This window comes from Somniosus microcephalus, chromosome 3, assembly GCF_052327205.1.
Source record: "Somniosus microcephalus isolate GS21.2 chromosome 3, FLI_Smic_1.0, whole genome shotgun sequence".
In the NCBI taxonomy this organism is placed as follows: domain Eukaryota; kingdom Metazoa; phylum Chordata; class Chondrichthyes; order Squaliformes; family Somniosidae; genus Somniosus; species Somniosus microcephalus.
In genome coordinates, this window is record NC_140989.1 from 173,536,967 (window position 1) to 173,554,165 (window position 17,199).

Consider the following 17,199-nt stretch of genomic DNA (forward strand, 5'->3'; position numbering starts at 1 on the left):
CAATCCAAATAAAGGAAATGTATACTGCGTAATCCTGCTGACTGGGACACTTCCTGATGTTTTGTTACAAATCTGGAAATATTTTCTAGTTTCATGTATGGTAGTCATGCTCCATATTATCCAGTGTCATTTCTACAAAATTAGAACTAAATGTGTCTTAAATTATAAATACCTGGCTTCTTTTCCCCAAATGTAAATAATGCAAGTGTTTGGTTCTAAATATCAGTATTGTCTGTGGTAGGTTTGTCTTGAACGTAGCTATCCTAATAGAAAATGCTTTCCCTTTCTTTGTTTCTTGGGCTTGATATAAGTAACGGGTTTTTTGGTCTTTGTCTGCTGAACAGCCCTACTGTGATGATTTTTTGGACATTTCAGAGGAGATATACTACACAGCAAGATCTAATCTGGTATTTTTCACGTTTCTGTCTGTCATTTTCAGGTGTCTTGATTTCCTGTCAATCATTGCCTCTTACACCTTGACCCTGTCTTTTGTGATTCTTTCATAGGTCATGCAAGGCAAAAAGAAACCAATTCAATTACTATCGTGCAATTCTTAGGCTTTATTGTAAAATTGTTGGAATCTTTATAAACTGAATGATTAGAATTTGCATTTGGGAACTTCATATACAGTACTTACATTACCATGCTTATTTATAGTTTAATTTCAACACTGTCATTGCATTACAACAGTGATCTCTACTTTGTGGTCTTGTTTTGATGTTTTATTTGTGAGCAATAACCAATCCAGTTTTATTTTAAAGTTTTGCAAACAGTGGACAAATTATGTCCGTTGGAAATATCCATTAATAGCTTGTGGTTTGCATTTTTTGTCTTTACAAGAATGCATTGTATTTATCAACCAGGAAAAAACAACAACTTGCATTTATATAGCACCTTTAACATGGTAAAACGTCCCACGGCGCTTCACAGGACCGTTATCAAACAAAATTTGACATCCAGCGACATAATGAGATAGCAGGACAAATGACCAAAAGCTTGGTCAAAGAGGTAGGTTTTAAGGAGCATCTTAAAGGAGGAAAGCGAGGTAAAGAGACGTGGAGGTTTAAGGTGGGAATTCCAGAGCTTGGGGCCTAGGCAGCTGAAGACACGGCCAGTAATGGTGGAACGATTAAAATCAGGGATGCGCAAGAGGCCAGAATTAGAGGAGTGCAGAGATCACGGAAGGTTGTAGGGTTGGAGGAGGTTACAGAGATAGAGAGGTGCGAGACCATGGAGGGATTTGAAAACAAGGATGAGAATTCTAAAATTGAGGCATTGTCGGACTGGCAGCCAATGTAGGTCAGCGAGCAAGGTGGTGATGGGTGAATGGGACTTGGTGTGAGTTAGGATACGGGCAGCAGAGTTTTGGATGAGCTCCAGTTTATGGAGGGTAGAAAATGGGAGGCCAGGAGAGCACTGGAATAGTCAAGTCTCAAGGTAACGATGGCATGGAGGAGGGTGTCAGTAGCCGATGAGCTGAGGCAGGGGCAGGGACGAGTGATGTTACGGAGGTGGAAGTAGGCGGTCTTGGTGATGGAGTGGATATGTGGTCAGAGGTTCATCTCGGGGTCAAACATACATAGAAGATAGGAGCAGGAGTAGGCCATTCGGCCCCTCGAGCCTGCTCCGCCATTCAATGAGATCATGGCTGATCATCCAAATTCAGTACCCGGTCCCTGCCTTCTCCCCATATCCCTTGATCCCTTTAGCCTTAAGAAATATATCCAACTCCTTCTTGAATATATTTAATGAACTGATCTCCACCGCCCTCTATGGCAGAGAATTCCACAGGTTCACCACTCTCTGGGTGAAGAAAATCCTCCTCATTTCAGTCCTAAATGGCTTACCCCTTATCCTTAGACTATGACCCCTGGTTCTGGACTCCCCCTCCATCGGGAACATCCTTCCTGCATCTGGTCTGTCCAGGCCTGACAGAATTTTATAGGTTTCGATGAGATCCCCTCTCAATCTTCTAAACTCCAGTGAGTATAAGCCCAATCGACACAATCTCTCCTCATACGTCATTCCTGCCATCCCAGGTATCAGCCTGGTGAATCTTCGCTGCACTCCTTCCATGGCAAGAACGTCCTTCCTCAGATAAGGCGACCAAAACTGCACACAATATTCAAGGTGCGGTCTCACTAAGGCCCTGTACAACTGTAGCAAGACATCCTTGTTCCTGTACTCGAACCCTCTTGCTACGAAGGCCAACATACCATTTGCCTTCTTAACCGCCTGCTGCACCTGCATGCTTACCTTCAGCGACTGGTGCACAAGAACACCCAGGTCTCTTTGCACTTCCCCTTCTCCCAATCTATTGCCATTCAAATAATCTGCCTTCCTGTTTTTGCCACCAAAGTGGATAACCTCACATTTATCCACATTATAGTGCATTTGCCATGTTTCTGCCCAATCACCCAACCTGTCCAAATCGTACTGGAGTTTCATGACATCCTCCTCACAGCATACCCTCCCACCCAGCTTTGAGTCGTCTATAATTCCCCACTTTTTCTCTACCACCTTTTTTGAATAGTGGGGTAACATTAGCTACCCTCCAATCCATGGGTACTGTTCCAGAGTCTATTGAGTTCTGGAAGATGACCAGCAATGCATCTACTATTTCTAGGGCCACTTCCTTAAGTACCCTGGGATGTAGATTATCAGGCCCTGGGGATTTATCGGCCTTCAGTCCCATCAATTTTCCTAACACCATTTCCCTACAAATACTGATTTCTTTCAGTTCCACCCTTTCATCAGACCCTGTGTTCATCAGACCCTGTGTTCCCCGGCATCTCTGGGAGGTTATTTGTGTCCCCCTTTGTGAAGACAGAACCAAAATATGTATTTAGTTGGTCTGCCATTTCTTTGTTCCCCATTATAAATTCCCCTGATTCTGACTGCAAGGGACCTACGCTTGGCTTCACCAATCTTTTTCTCTTCACATATCTATAAAAGCTTTTATGTTCCCTGTAAGCTTACTCTCATATTCTATTTTCCCTTTCTTAATTAATCCCTTTGTTGAATCCTAAACTGCTCCCAATCCTCAGGATTATTGCTTTTTCTGGCCAATTTATATGTCCTCTCCTTGGATCTTATGCTATCCCTAATTTCCCTTGTTAGCCACGGTTGAGTCACCTTTTTTGTTTTATTTTTATGCCAAACTGGGATGAACAAATTCTGTAGCTCATCCATGCGGTCTTTGAATGTTTGCCATTGCCTATCCACCGTCAGCCCTTTGAGTGCCATTCCCCAATCAATCCTACCCAACTCGCTCCTCAGACCATCGTAGTTTCCTTTATTTAAATTGAGGACCCTAGTCTCCGAGTGAACTACTTCATTCTCCATCTTAATGAAGAATTCGATCATATTATGATCGCTCTGACCCAAGGGGCCTCGTACAACAAGATTGCTAATTAATCCTTTCTCGTTACTTAATACCCAGTCTAAGATGGCCTGATCTCTGGTTGGTTCCTCGACATATTGGTCCAGGAAACCATCCTGTAAACACTCCAGGAATTCCTCCTCCACAGTATTGTTACTAATTTGGTTAGCCCAATCTATATGTAGATTAAAGTCACCCATGATGACTGCTGTGCCCTTATTGCACGCTTCTTTAATTTCCCCTTTAATGCCATCCCCAACCTCCGCCTTACTGTTTGGAGGTCTATATACCACTCCCACTAACATTTTTTTCCCCATAGTATTTCTCAATTCTACCCATACAGATTCCACATCATCAGAGCTAATATCTTTCATTGCAATTGTGTTAATCCCTTCTTTAACCAGTAATGCTACCCCACCTCCCTTTCCTTTTTGCCCGTCTTTCCTGAATATCGAATACCCCTGGATGTTGAGTTCCCGGTCTTGGCCATCCTTGAGCCACGTTTCCGTAATCCCAACCAATATGACACCAAGGGTGCAAATGGTCTGGATCGGCTTCAAACAGTTGCCAAGGAGAGGGATGGATTCGGTGACTAGGGAATGGAGTTTGTAGTAATAAAACAGGGAGCTAGTTTGTCTTTTTTTCTGGTGGCAAGTTTTCACCAAAAGCACATGTTAGATAAATTAGGACAGTATTTTAAAACCTAGGCTTCAAAGTCATAGTAGTGAAATGGTTACATTTATGTAGAAAGTTGGCATGAGGCAATTATTATCGCCATAGTGATGCGTAGAAATCTAATAACAGGCATATCTCAATCAGCATTAATTCTAGCTAATTCTAATAAATGATTTTGGTCATGTACAATATAAGACAACAATGAACAGTTATGTAATTGCACAGCAGCCAGTCATGAGTCCAGCTAGGCCAAATTTTGATTTATTTGCTTTGCATTTAATTTTTAAAACTTAACTTCTCGTGTTTCTCGCATCAGTAAGTTGCCAAATGGAAAGCTTTAATGTATCTGGAAAGGCTGATGTACATCACTGCAGGCATACAGCAGACTGTTAGTAAAGTTGTCAAGTATGTATTCAGGCATGTACTACTTGAGTTAAGAGTACTTACTCAGAAATCTTATATCTGTTTAAGTGATGGGTAATGATCTATACAGCAGCAGTTGTTCCTCTATTGAATATAAAATCATTGGCATAGTATCGGCAGACATTGTTGCTTCATTAATTTCCTTGTAGAAGACATGACAATTTTACTGATCATATAATGATCACTTTTTTTATTTGTCTTTCACCACATATTTTATACAACGTACAGAGTTATAAGAAATTTGGGAAGATCTAACTGATCACTGCATCCGAGGTGGTTGCTCCATTTAACATAGGATTACATAGGATATACAGCACAGAAACAGGCCATTCGGCCCAACAGGTCCACGCCGGTGTTTATGCTCCACTCGAGCCTCCTCCTGTCTTTCCTCAGCTAACTCTGTCAGCATAACCCTCTATTCCCTTCTCCCTTATATGCTTATCTAGCCTCCCCTTAAATGCATCTATACTATTTGCCGTAGCAAGTTCCACATTCTCACCACTCTCTGGGTAAAGATGTTTTTTCTGAATTCTGTATTTGATTTCTTGGTGACCATCTTATATTGATGGCCTCTAGTTATGCTCTTCCCCACAAGTGGAAACACTCTCTTTGTATCTACTCTATCAAAACATTTCATAATTTTAAAGAATTCAATTAGGTCACCCCTCAGCCTTTTTTCAAGCAAAAAGAGACCCAGCCTGTTCATCCTTTCCTGATGGTTATACCTTCGCATTTCTGGTATCATCCTAGTAAATCTTCTCTGCACCCTCTCCAGTGCCTCTATATCCTTTTTATAATATGGCGACCAGAATTGTACGTAGTACTCCAAATGTGGTCTAACCAAGGTTCATTACAAGTTTAGCATAACCTCACTACTTTTCAATTCTATCCCTCTAGAAATAAACCCTAGTGCTTGATTTGCTTTTTTTATGGCCTTGTTAACCTGTTTTGCTACTTTGTGATTTGTGTATTTGTACTCCCAGATCCCTTTGCTCCTCTATCCCACCCAGACTCGCACCCTCCAAGTACAGGAAACTCCTCTTTATCTGACACCGACGGGACCGGTGTGGTGCCGGTTGATCAAAAAGTCTGGATTACAGAGAGGTATACTTACTAAGGTACGAGAGCCCCGTACACGGCCACAGATCCAGGCGTCCCTGTTGCATGGCAACAGGTGCAGGAACCCCGGTTTCATGGCCACAGATCCAGGAACCCCAGTTACATGGCCACTAATATGAAGTAAAACTTACCTGAACCTACTCCTGAATTTTGCCGGTTAAGAGATTTCCGGTTATTTAGGTGCCGGTAAAAAGAGAGTTTCCTGTAATACGTGACCTCCCTATTCTTCCTACCAAAATGTAATACCTCACATTTATCTGTGTTGAATTTCATTTGCCAATTATTTGCCCATTCTGCAAGTTTTTTAATGTCTTCATGTAATTTGTTGCAGTCTTCCTCAGTATTAACTATCCCCCCCCCAATCTGGTGTCATGCGAAAATTTAGAAATTGTATCTTTGATTCTGCACTACCCACCTTTTGCCACTGTGAATAACTACCCTTTACCCCATCTCTCTGCTTTCTGTCTTGAAACCAGTTAGCTATCCATTCTGCTACTTGACCCCTGACTCTGCATTCTCTGACCTTATTCATTAGTCTGTTATGTACCTTATGTAAGGCCTTTTGAAAATCTAGATAAATTACATCTACTGCATTACCCTTGTCTATTCTCTCTGTTACCTCTTCAAAAAATTCAATGAAGTTGGTCAAGCAAGACCTTCCCTTTTGAAATCCATGTTGACTATTCATTATATTTTTGGCTTCTAGATATTCTATTATCTCCTTTAGTAGGGATTCCATTATTTTTCCTACCACCGATGTTAAGCTGACTAGTCTATAGTTCCCTGGACATGTTCCAACTCCCTTCTTAAATATAGGTATCATGTTAGATATCTGCCAGTCCTCTGGCACTGCACCTTTTTCTAATTAATTATCAAATATGTGTAGTAATGCCTCTGCTATCTCTTCCCTAGATTTTTAAAAAAAATGTGTGGATATAATCCGCCTGGACCAGGTTTTTTTTCCTTTTTTGAGTTTGATTAGTTTATTTAATACATCTCTTATTTTAAATGCAGTTATTTCATTACTAATCTCATGATCCAATGTCATGTCCACCTGTTCTATCTCCCTGGTAAATACTGAGGCAAAGTAATTATTTAATATTTCTATCACTGCCTGTGGTATTATCCTGTCCATCCCTATTCCCATTCTGACTTTTTTTATTGATATGACTGTGAAATATTTTACTATTTTGTTTTATGTTCCTTGATAATTTAATTTCATCGTTCCTCTTTGCCTTCCTAATTGTTTTTTTGTTGTCTTTCCTAATTGTTTCGTATTTTCCATTATCATGCTCTCCTGTGCTTAATGTTTGCCTCTTTCCTTACCCTCAGTTTTTCCTGTATGGCTTTATTCGTCCATGGTGTCTCATTAGTGTGTAGTTTCTTGTTTTTTAGCGGAATATATTTTTCCTGGACTCTGTTGAATACCGTTTTAAATGTTTCCCATTGCTGTTCTGCGTCATTGTTTGCCAATATAATTTGTCCATTTTATTTTCCCAAGTTCTATTCTCAGCCCCAAATCCGCTTTTCTCCAATCTATAACCCTAGTCTTCGTCATACTTCTGTCCTTCTCAAATACTTTAAAGCGTATTATATTATGTTCCCCTACTTTTGCTTCTCTTATCTGCTCTGGTTTATCCCCCATTACTAGATCCAATAGCGAATCCTCCCTTGGGCTTTTTACATATTGGTTTTAAGAGTCCTGTACACATTGTAGGAACTCCATCCCCTTATCCCCTTTTCCTACCTCTTCTGTCCAATTAATATCTGGGTAGTTGAAATCCCCCATGATGATTATTCTATGTTTTTTACTCATTTCCCTAATTTCTTTGCATATTTCTTCCTCCACCTCCCTTCCGCTATTAGGTGGTCTGTAGACTACAGGGGAAAAATTGGGTTGCTTTGTGCCTCCTGTTAGCGCCCTAAGAACAACTGGCGCCTGGGCGTGGCGCCGCCCACGCCCCCCCCATGAAATTCAGCGGGAGGTTAGTGGCGGTGCTAACCGGTAGCGCCCCATGGTGCTGCGCTGCCGGCGATGACGTCATCACCGTCCGCAGCGCCCTGGCCAGGATCTTCGGGAGCGCCCCCTGACTTACCGCTGGACGCCATGTCCGACGGGTTCAGGGGGGCCTACCCGAGGCCAGGGAGGCGCAATTTAAAGGAGAGGCGCGGGGCGGCCATTTTTGTTGCAGGCCACCTGACTGCGCTCCCGTCCCCGGCCTCCTGAATCCCGCCCCCCCCCCCCCGCACGAAATGCCAGCTGCGCTCCAAGAGCCCGGCACTTCTCTTGAATGCCGGGCTCTTTTGCCGGCACTCCCGATCCCCGATGGGCCCAGCTGGGCCTCGGGTCGCGCTGTGCAAGGCCCCTCCCCTTTAAGAAGGGGAGGAAGACCTGCTATATTGACTCGCAGTGCCCCAAGGGGGTTCTGGGCGCTTCCAGTAACGCCCCGCTTCCCTCTTGCGGTGCAAGCATGCAAGCTCTGGCGCGGGGGCGCTAACTTTTCCAGGCCCGGCGAAGTTAGCACCCCAAATGGGGCGCTACTCAATTTTTAGCCCTACGCCTATTCGTGTGATTGATCCTTTATTATCTTTTATCTCTATCCACATGGATTCTATTTCTGTCTTGCTGATCGCTGCAGCACTTTTTTCTACTGCCATTGTTATCCCTAATAAGTACAGCGACTCTACCTCCCAGTTTAATTCCCAGTCCTGATTTTTCTGCAACCATGTCTCGGTAATCCCTACTATGTCTGGTTCGTCGCCGCACATGATTGCCTCCAGCTCCCCTGTTTTATTACGGACACTCTGCGTTGATGTACAGACAGTTTAACTCATTTTTAATAGCAGTTCCTTTCACTTTATTTTTAACCATCTTTTTCCACTCCTGTTCTATAACTCCATTTATTCCCTGGCCATCAATATCCTCCTTTACTCTTTCCTATGCTCTCCTTTCTGTTTTGTGTATATTTAGGCTGGTTTCATTTGTTGTAGATCCCTACCCCCATCTTACTAGTTTAAAGCCTTTGCCACCTCCCTATTTACCCTTTCCGCGAGGACTTTGGTCCCATCCCGGTTCAGGTGGAGGCTGTCCCATCAGTATTGCTCCTTCCTGTCCCAGTACTGGTGCCAGTGTCTCATGAAAAGGAACCCCCTCTTTTCCACACCAGCCCTTTTAATTCTCCTGATCTGACTGCTTCTATGCCAATTTGCATGTGGCTTGGGCAGTAATCCTGAGATTATTACCCTCGAGGTCCTGCTTTTTAATTTAGCTCCCAACTCCTGATACTCCTCCAACAGGACCTCCTCCCTGTTCCTACCTCTGTCCTTTGTTCCTACATGGAGAACAACAACTGGATTTACCCACTGCCTTTACAAATTCCTCTCCAGCTGCCTCAAGATAACCCTTACCCTGGCAACACATCCTTTGGGATTCTCATTCTTGGCTGCAGAGGATGCTATCTATCCCCCCCTAATTATAGAATACCCTATCCCTACCACATTTCTGTTCTGCGCTCTCCCCCCGCCCCCCCCCCCCCCCCAAAAACTTGGACAGCCTTCTGAACCATGGTACCTTGGTCTGCATTGTGGCTGTCCACCCTGCAGTCTTTCTCCTTGTTCTCACAGGTAGCGAGCACATCGTACCTGTTGGACAGGACCAGTGTCTGTGGGACTTCTCAACCTCTCCTAAATCCCTGCTACCTGTCTCCCTAGCAGTCACATCCTCCCCTTCCTGAACCTGTGCTTTCCTCTGGGTTGTGACTGTATTCTGGATAAAACTGTCCAGAAATTTCTCCCCCTCCCATACGTTTCGGAGTGTCTCTAACTCGCAGTCCAGCTCAATGACTCTGAGCCGGAGTGACTGAAGGCAGAGACATGTCCTGCCAATGTGGGAATCTGGGATAGTCTCGCTGTCCACAAACTCCCAAACACATAGCCTGACCTGCTATCTCTAGAGTTTATTTTATTTATATGCTGATTTAAATTAGTTGAAGTTTTTAATCAAATGATTATTTAGAGTTATATTAATTAATTTGTTTATCTAGTTGTTATTTATTGTTCCCCAGCTCTTTGTTTAAAACGCTGCACTAGCTTAGAGACAAAAAAAACGCTCTAATACTCACCAGCCAATCACCTACCTGCTGTCCAGTGACGTCACTTCTTGATTTATTTCCTGCCTCTGCTCCGATCCCCGGTTAGGTCTGCTCCTCCTCCGCTGCTCACAGTCTTCTGATTTCACAAAATTTCTGATGAGTGGAGCTGCTGAATAAAACACCAGCTGGTTCTTGTATACCATCCACTCCTGTTTAAGATGACGTTTGTAAACCTCTTGCGTGCCAATGAGTGGAGTATGTGTTGAGTGTGTAGTAAAGATCTTGGCCTGTAATTTGTGGTCAGCGGCAAAGCCGAGGTGTTCGCCGCTGGCCTTGAAGTAAGGTTCCCACAAAAATCTTGTGATCTCTGTGGCGAGAAGTTCGCCTTTTCTGACTGTCAATTGAAATCAATGCAAGTTAATCGGGAATCCCTAATGTGAGCTGCTGTGATGTCAACAGGCTGTCTAAGCAGCCAATCAGAATTCTCATAGATGGGGAACCAGAAAGTGAAGAAGCTCCTTTTATTCCAACTTTTTAAAAACGTTAGAGAGCAAAACCGAGATTGGAGCTCTCTCAGGGGGAAAAGGTAAACCTGAAATAAAGATGAACAAACTTGTTGAAAATTATAATTTTTATTAAATGGGTAAATTTGATACTTCACAAAATTAAATTGTGTTTTTCAGGGCCATAACCTTTGTTTAGCAGTCAGTACGTTGTTAAAACCCCAGCTACACCTAATCCAAAAGGGTCTAACTTTTAATGGGGTATTTAACAGCGATATTGCTGCGGAAAAGCCAAAGCTTTCGTCGGTTTCCCTGATTACACTGCTGATTGCTGATTGCCGGCTGTGGCTTTTTGAGGGGAGTGTGGGTGGTGCCTATAGCACAGCCAGTGTCGGAGCAGTGAATGACTGACCGCAACTTCAGGATTTCCGCGTTAGGATGCACACGCACTACATTCTGAAGTTGCGGTCAGCTTCAAAGAGGTAATAACAGCGAAAGCTGTTGGTTCGCTGTTATTATCCACCACATTTCAACTGACTGTTAGAAAAGTCAATGGGCAGGATTTTCATTGGGCCGTGGAGGCGGGATTGGAGGCGTGTGGGGGGTTAAAATTGCATAAACTGGTGGACAGGCACAATCACGCCTCCAAGCAATTTTAAATAATTCGTGTCTAGTGGTCCCGTCTCTGTCCCGCCTCCAAGAGGTGGGATAGGCCGTTAAGGCCCTTAACCACTAAATTGCCTCTCTAATGCCATTTTAAAAGGCCTTTGTGAGTTTAACCCTTTTCCCACGTGAAACACGCCTGTTCTGAAACACGACGGTGAAACCTGGCGGGAGCGCAAGTGGATTGCTGACTATCAGCTGTAGCTCAAACATTAAAGAGATTTGATCAGCCATCATTTGCAGGTGGCAGGACTTAGTTGTCTCAGGTCTGGGGGAACTTTTAGAAGGCATAACCACAGCTGTGGAAGTTTGGAGCCAGACACCAATCTCCAGTGTGACCTCCTGGGAAACCCCTCTCGCCACCTTCACTCAGCGCTTCCTCAACTGAGGCATATACCAGAAGCATGGGAGCCATTTATTTCCTTCCCTTCAGGGCATTAGAGGAGCTCGAGCACCAGCTGCGGCACCAGCAGAACCAGGAACAACAGCACCAACAGGAGCGCCAACCTGCTGCTCACCCACCTGAAGCTGCACAGGCCAGAAGGGGCCAGCGCATGGAAGCCCGTCGGCGCAGGAGATACCCCCCCAAACAGGGTCTACAGACACGGGGTTAGCTACATCAACATGTCTGAGCAGCAGTGCCAACGGCGGCTCTGACTTTCGTGAGAGGTAGTGGGTGACATCTGCGCAATGCTGCAACAAGACCTGCAGCCCAGAGGACCAGGTGGACAACCCTTACCAGTGGCCGTCAAAGTCACCACCGCACTCAGCTTTTTTGCCTCAGGCTCATTCCAGGGATCATCAGCGGCATCTCCCAGGTGGCCGCACACACTTGCATCACGCAGGTAACCGATGCCCTCTTTGCCATCGCGCACAATCACATCCATTTCACCAAGGATCATGCAAGCGTCACAGCGCGTGTGGTTGAATTAGCTAATCTGGCAGGCTTTCCAAGGGTGCAGGGCGTCGTTGACTGCACACGTGGCCCTTAAGGCACCCCATCACAATCCAGGTATTTTTGTCAACCGCAAGGGCTTCCACTCCCTTAACGTTCAGCTGATGTGTGACCACAAGAAGGAAATTTTGCATGTTTGTGCCAAGTACCCTGGCAGTTGTTATGATTCCTTCATACTGCGCCAGTCTAGTGTGCCTCCGCTCTTCAGTCCACCAGACCAACTTAACGGATGGCTACTTGGAGACGAGGGCTATCCCCTGAGGACATGGCTAATGATGCCGTTGAAGCCAGCCAACGAAGCTGAGGAGCGCTACAACTCCAGCCACATGTCCACCAGATCCATTATCGAGCAAACCATCGGTTTGCTGAAGATGCGCTTCAGATGCCTGGATAGATCAGGTGGAGCCCTGCAGTACGCAGCAGCCAGGGTCTCCAGAATCGTCGTGGTTTGCTGTGCACTTCACAACATGGCACAGCGTCGTGGCTTGCAGATTCCTGAGGACCAAGTGGCTCCTCACATATCCTCCTCAGATGCGGAGGAGAGCGAAAACCAACATCTTGCATCTGATGGCTTTTTCACACACCACATCAAATTTCACCCAAGTGACTACCCTTGTGACTATTTGTGCAGTATCTTTCTTTCTCGTGTGCTCCTACGTGGTGCTTCCCCTGTGGCTTCAGCCGATGTGGAGGCCCCTTGCTCACTTTCCTGCTGCTCCTGTCTTGACACCTTTGGCGGGCGTCCTCTGGGGCTGCGAACCTGTGGGGGCTCGTCAAAGGTCTGCTGCTCCTGTGGCTCTGCAGGGGTTGAGACGCCGATGTCGGCTGGGTGTGGTCTCTGGTGGGGCTTTGACCGAGGGCTCTGCAGTGGCATGGAAGTGTGAGCGCTTGGAGAGGAGCCCCCACTTCCTTGATGTCTGCCACCAACTTCCCCCTCATGGGTCAGGTCCCCCTCAGCGCTTGCAAGTGGTTTGAGAGCACCTTGCTGCACATCAGAGGGGGCCATGGGGACCAGTATCTGCACTGGCAGCCCTACTCAGAAGGACTTCCATGAAGGTCTGGTTTCTCTGCTCAATAGATGCCCATCCAGAGATGGCACTCTATTCTGAGCACTCGCCATGTTTTCTGCACTCTGGTGACTTATCACCTCCATGGAGGTTGCCATCCTTTCCATGGTGATGCGTTCGTGCGCCAATGACTCCACAAAGGCTCTGCTCATGTTCGCTATGGACTCCTCCATTCACTCCACACTTGCAGCGACTCCTGCATCTGTTCCTGGAGTTCCAGCACCGTTGATCTTGTGGATGGACCCAGAGGCAGAGGGTCGACATGCAGCTGAGCCGAGCTGGCAGAGTCCTGCGGCCTCCGACGAGGGCTCTCCACTGCTGTCCCTGTCTCCACAATCTGCTGATGCTCACTTGTGAGCTGTGATACACCAGGTGACAACACTACTCTATGTCCCGAAGGTCCCACCGAGGTGTGAGTGTCGGTGCTGGGTGCGGTGAATTCTGCTGACGCTGCGCCCTCAGAGGTTGCAGCTTCCTCTGAGGAGTCTGGAAGCTCGGGCTCTTCCTCCAGGACAGTGGGGACGGGGGCTCTTGATGGTCCTGTGGGGGAGTAAAGGATAGAGTCAGAGATGTGATGCCAAGGTTACCTGCATATTGCAGCAGCGGCGGCGGCAGTGCGGACCTGCGAGGGACGAGGGCTGAGAGGCGGGATAAAAGCGCCAGAGTCCAGGTGAGGCGTACTAATCTGCAGTCTCTGAGCTCAGAGGGAGGGAGAGAAATAAAAAGTAATCGAAGTGTGACGTCACCAGAAAGCAGGTAAGTGATTGGTTGGTGAGTATTTCTCTCTTTTTAAACTTTTTAACTCTGTGGTTTATAGTTGCCAAGGTCTCTTTGGTGTAGCGGGGACTGTTGGTAAACCATTTAACTGTAGTGTAATTGCTGGGATTGATTTTGATTTAATTTCAATTAATTAAAGGGAAAGTCATGGCAGGACAGCCCGGCCACGTGGTATGCCCCTCCTGCGATATGTGGGAACTCAGGGACACGTCCTGTGTCCCTGACAACTACGTGTGCAGGAAGTGTATCCAGCTGCAGCTACTGACAGACTGCATTGCGGCACGGGAGCTGCGATTGGATGCATACTGGAGCGTTCACGATACTGAGGACGTCGTGAATAGCACGTTTACGGAGTTGGACACACCGCAGGTAGAGGTTGGACAGGCAGAAAGGGAAGGGGTGACCAACAGGCAGAGTACTAGGCACAGGCAGGTAGTGCAGGGGTCCCCTGTGGACATCCCCCCCCTCTCAAACAGATACACCACTTTGAGTACTGTTGGGGGGGGATGGCTTATCAGCGGAAGGCAGCAGCAACCAACTTCCTGGCACCAGGGGTGGCTCTGCTGCACAGGACGGGAGGAAAAAGAGGGGTAGAGCTTTGGTAATAGGGGATTCTATTGTAAGGGGAATAGATAGGCGTTTCTGCGGCCGCAAACGAGACTCCAGGATGGTATGTTGCCTCCCTGGTGCAAGGGTCAAGGATGTCTCGGAGCGGCTGCAGAACATTTTGGAAGGGGAGGGTGAACAGCCAGTTGTCGTGGTACATATAGGTACCAACGATATAGGTAAAAACCGGGGTAAGGTCCTAAAAGCTGAATATAGGGAGTTAGGAGGTAAATTAAAAAATAGGACCTTAAAGGTAGTAATCTCAGGATTGCTACCAGTGCCACGTGCTAGTCAGAGTAGAAATAGAAGGATATTTCAGATGAATATGTGGCTAGAGGAATGGTGCAACGGGGAGGGATTCAAGTTCCTGGGACATTGGAACCGGTTCTAGGGGAGGTGGGACCAGTTCAAACCGGACGGTTTGCACCTGGGCAGGGCTGGAACCGATGTTGCTCTGGGGGAGGGTTTAAATTAAGATGGCAGGGGGTTGGGAACATGAGCAGGGAGACAGAGGAAAGGGAAACGAGGATAAAAGCAAAAGAAAGGAAGGAGAAAAACAAAAGTGGCTGTCAGAGAAATCAACAGTTTAAATCAAACATGGCCACAGTAAATAATTCTAATAGGTCTAAGAGTGTTAAAAAAAAAAATAAGCCTGAAGGCTTTGTGTCTTAATGCGAGGAGCATTCGTAATAAGGTGGATGAATTAGCTGCGCATATAGAGGTAAACGAATATGATTGGTTGGGATTATGGAAACGTGGCTCAAGGATGGCCAAGGCTGGGAACTCAACATCCAGGGGTATTCGATATTCAGGAAAGATAGGCAAAAAGGAAAGGGAGGTGGGGTAGCATTGCTGGTTAAAGAAGGGATTAACACAATTGTAAGGAAGGATATTAGCTCTGATGATGTGGAATCTGTATGGGTAGAATTGAGAAATATCAAGGGGCAGAAAACGTTAGTGGGAGTGGTATATAGATCTCCAAACAGTAAGGCGGAGGTTGGGGATGGCATTAAAAGGGAAATTAAAGAAGCGTGCAATAAGGGCACAGCAGTTATCATGGGTGACTTTAATCTACATATAGATTGGGCTAACCAAATTAGTAACAATACTGTGGAGGAGGAATTCCTGGAGTGGTTACGGGATGGTTTCCTGGACCAATATGTCGAAGAACCAACCAGAGATCAGGCCATCTTAGACTGGGTATTAAGTAACGAGAAAGGATTAATTAGCAATCTTGTTGTACGAGGCCCCTTGGGTCAGAGCGATCATAATATGATAGAATTCTTCATTAAGATGGAGAATGAAGTAGTTCACTCGGAGACTAGGGTCCTAAATTTATATAAAGGAAACTACGATGGTATGAGGTGCAAGTTGGGTAGGATTGATTGGGGAATGTCACTCAAAGAGTTGACAGTGGATAGGCAATGGCAAACATTCAAACACCGCATGGATGAACTACAGAATTTGTTCATCCCAGTTTGGCATAAAAATAAAACAAAAAAGGTGACTCAACTGTGGCTAACAAGGGAAATTAGGGATAGCATAAGATCCAAGGAGAGGACATATAAATTGGCCAGAAAAAGCAATAATCCTGAGGATTGGGAGCAGTTTAGGATTCAACAAAGGAGGACAAAGGGATTAATTAAGAAAGGGAAAATAGAATATGAGAGTAAGCTTGCAGGGAACATAAAAACTGACTGCAAAAGCTTTTATAGATCTGTGAAGAGAAAAAGATTGCTGAAGTCAAGCGTAGGTCCCTTGCAGTCAGAATCAGGGGAATTTATCATGGGGAACAAAGAAATGGCAGACCAACTAAATACATATTTTGGTTCTGTCTTCACAAAGGAGGACACACATAACCTCCCAGAGATGCCGGGGAACATAGGATCTGATGAAAGGGAGGAATTGAAAGAAATCAGTATTTGTAGGGAAATGGTGTTGGGGAAATTGATGGGATTGAAGGCCGATAAATCCCCAGGGCCTGATAATCTACATCCTAGGGTACTTAAGGAAGTGGCCCTAGAAATAGTAGATGCATTGCTGATCATCTTTCAACATTCGATGGAATCTGGAACAGTACCCATGGATTGGAGGGTAGCTAATGTTACCCCACTATTCAACAAAGGTGGTACAGAGAAAACGGGGAGTTACAGACCGGTAAGCCTGACATTGGTAGTGGGGAACATGCTAGATTCCATTATAAAAGATGTAATAGCTGAGCACTTGGTAAACAGTGACAGGATCGGACAAAGTCAGCATGGATTCACAAAAGGTAAATCATGCTTGACTAATCTACTGGAATTTTTTGAGGATGTAACTGGTAAAATAGATAAGGGAGAACCAGTGGATGTGGTGTATCTGGACTTTCAGAAGGCCTTCGATAAGGTCCCACATAAGAGATTAGCGTGTAACGTTAAGGCACATGGGATTGGGGGCAAGGTATTGACTTGGATGGAGAACTGGTTGGCAGACAGAAAGCAAAGAGTTGGAATAAACGGGTCTTTTTCCGAGTGGCAGGCAGTGACTAGTGGGGTACCGCAGGGATCAGTCTTTGGACCCCAGCTATTCACAATATATATTAATGATCTAGACAAGGGATCTAGATGTAATATCTCCAAATTTGCAGATGACACAAAGCTGGGTGGGCGTGTGTGTTGTGAGGAGGATGTCGAGAAACTCCAGGATGATTTGGACATGTTGGGTGATTGGGCAGAAACATGGCAGATGCAATATAACGTGGATAAATGTGAGGTTATCCACTTTGGTGGCAAAAACAGGAAGGCAGATTATTATCTGAATGGCAATAGACTGGGAGAAGGGGAAGTGCAACGAGACCGGGGTGTCCTTGTGCACCACTTGCTGAAGGTAAGCATGCAGGTGCAGCAGGCGGTTAAGAAGGCAAATGGTATGTTGGCCTTCGTAGTGAGAGGGTTTGAGT

At 45.5% G+C, this 17,199-nt stretch overlaps 1 protein-coding gene across 14 annotated transcripts in view; it reads left to right on the plus strand.

The window, feature by feature from the left end:
- LOC147121580 (mitogen-activated protein kinase kinase kinase kinase 3-like) overlaps nt 1-17,199 on the plus strand; it is a 244,010-nt gene that overhangs the window by 88,658 nt on the left and 138,153 nt on the right. For 10 of the 14 annotated variants that reach the window (XM_085981929.1, XM_085981930.1, XM_085981939.1 and 7 more), the window contains one exon: nt 345-407. The exons of the other annotated variants lie outside the window; for them this stretch is intronic. In XM_085981929.1, coding sequence (XP_085838055.1) covers nt 345-407 — 63 coding nt within the window. The remainder of the gene's footprint in view (nt 1-344; nt 408-17,199) is intronic. 14 annotated transcript variants of the gene reach the window in all.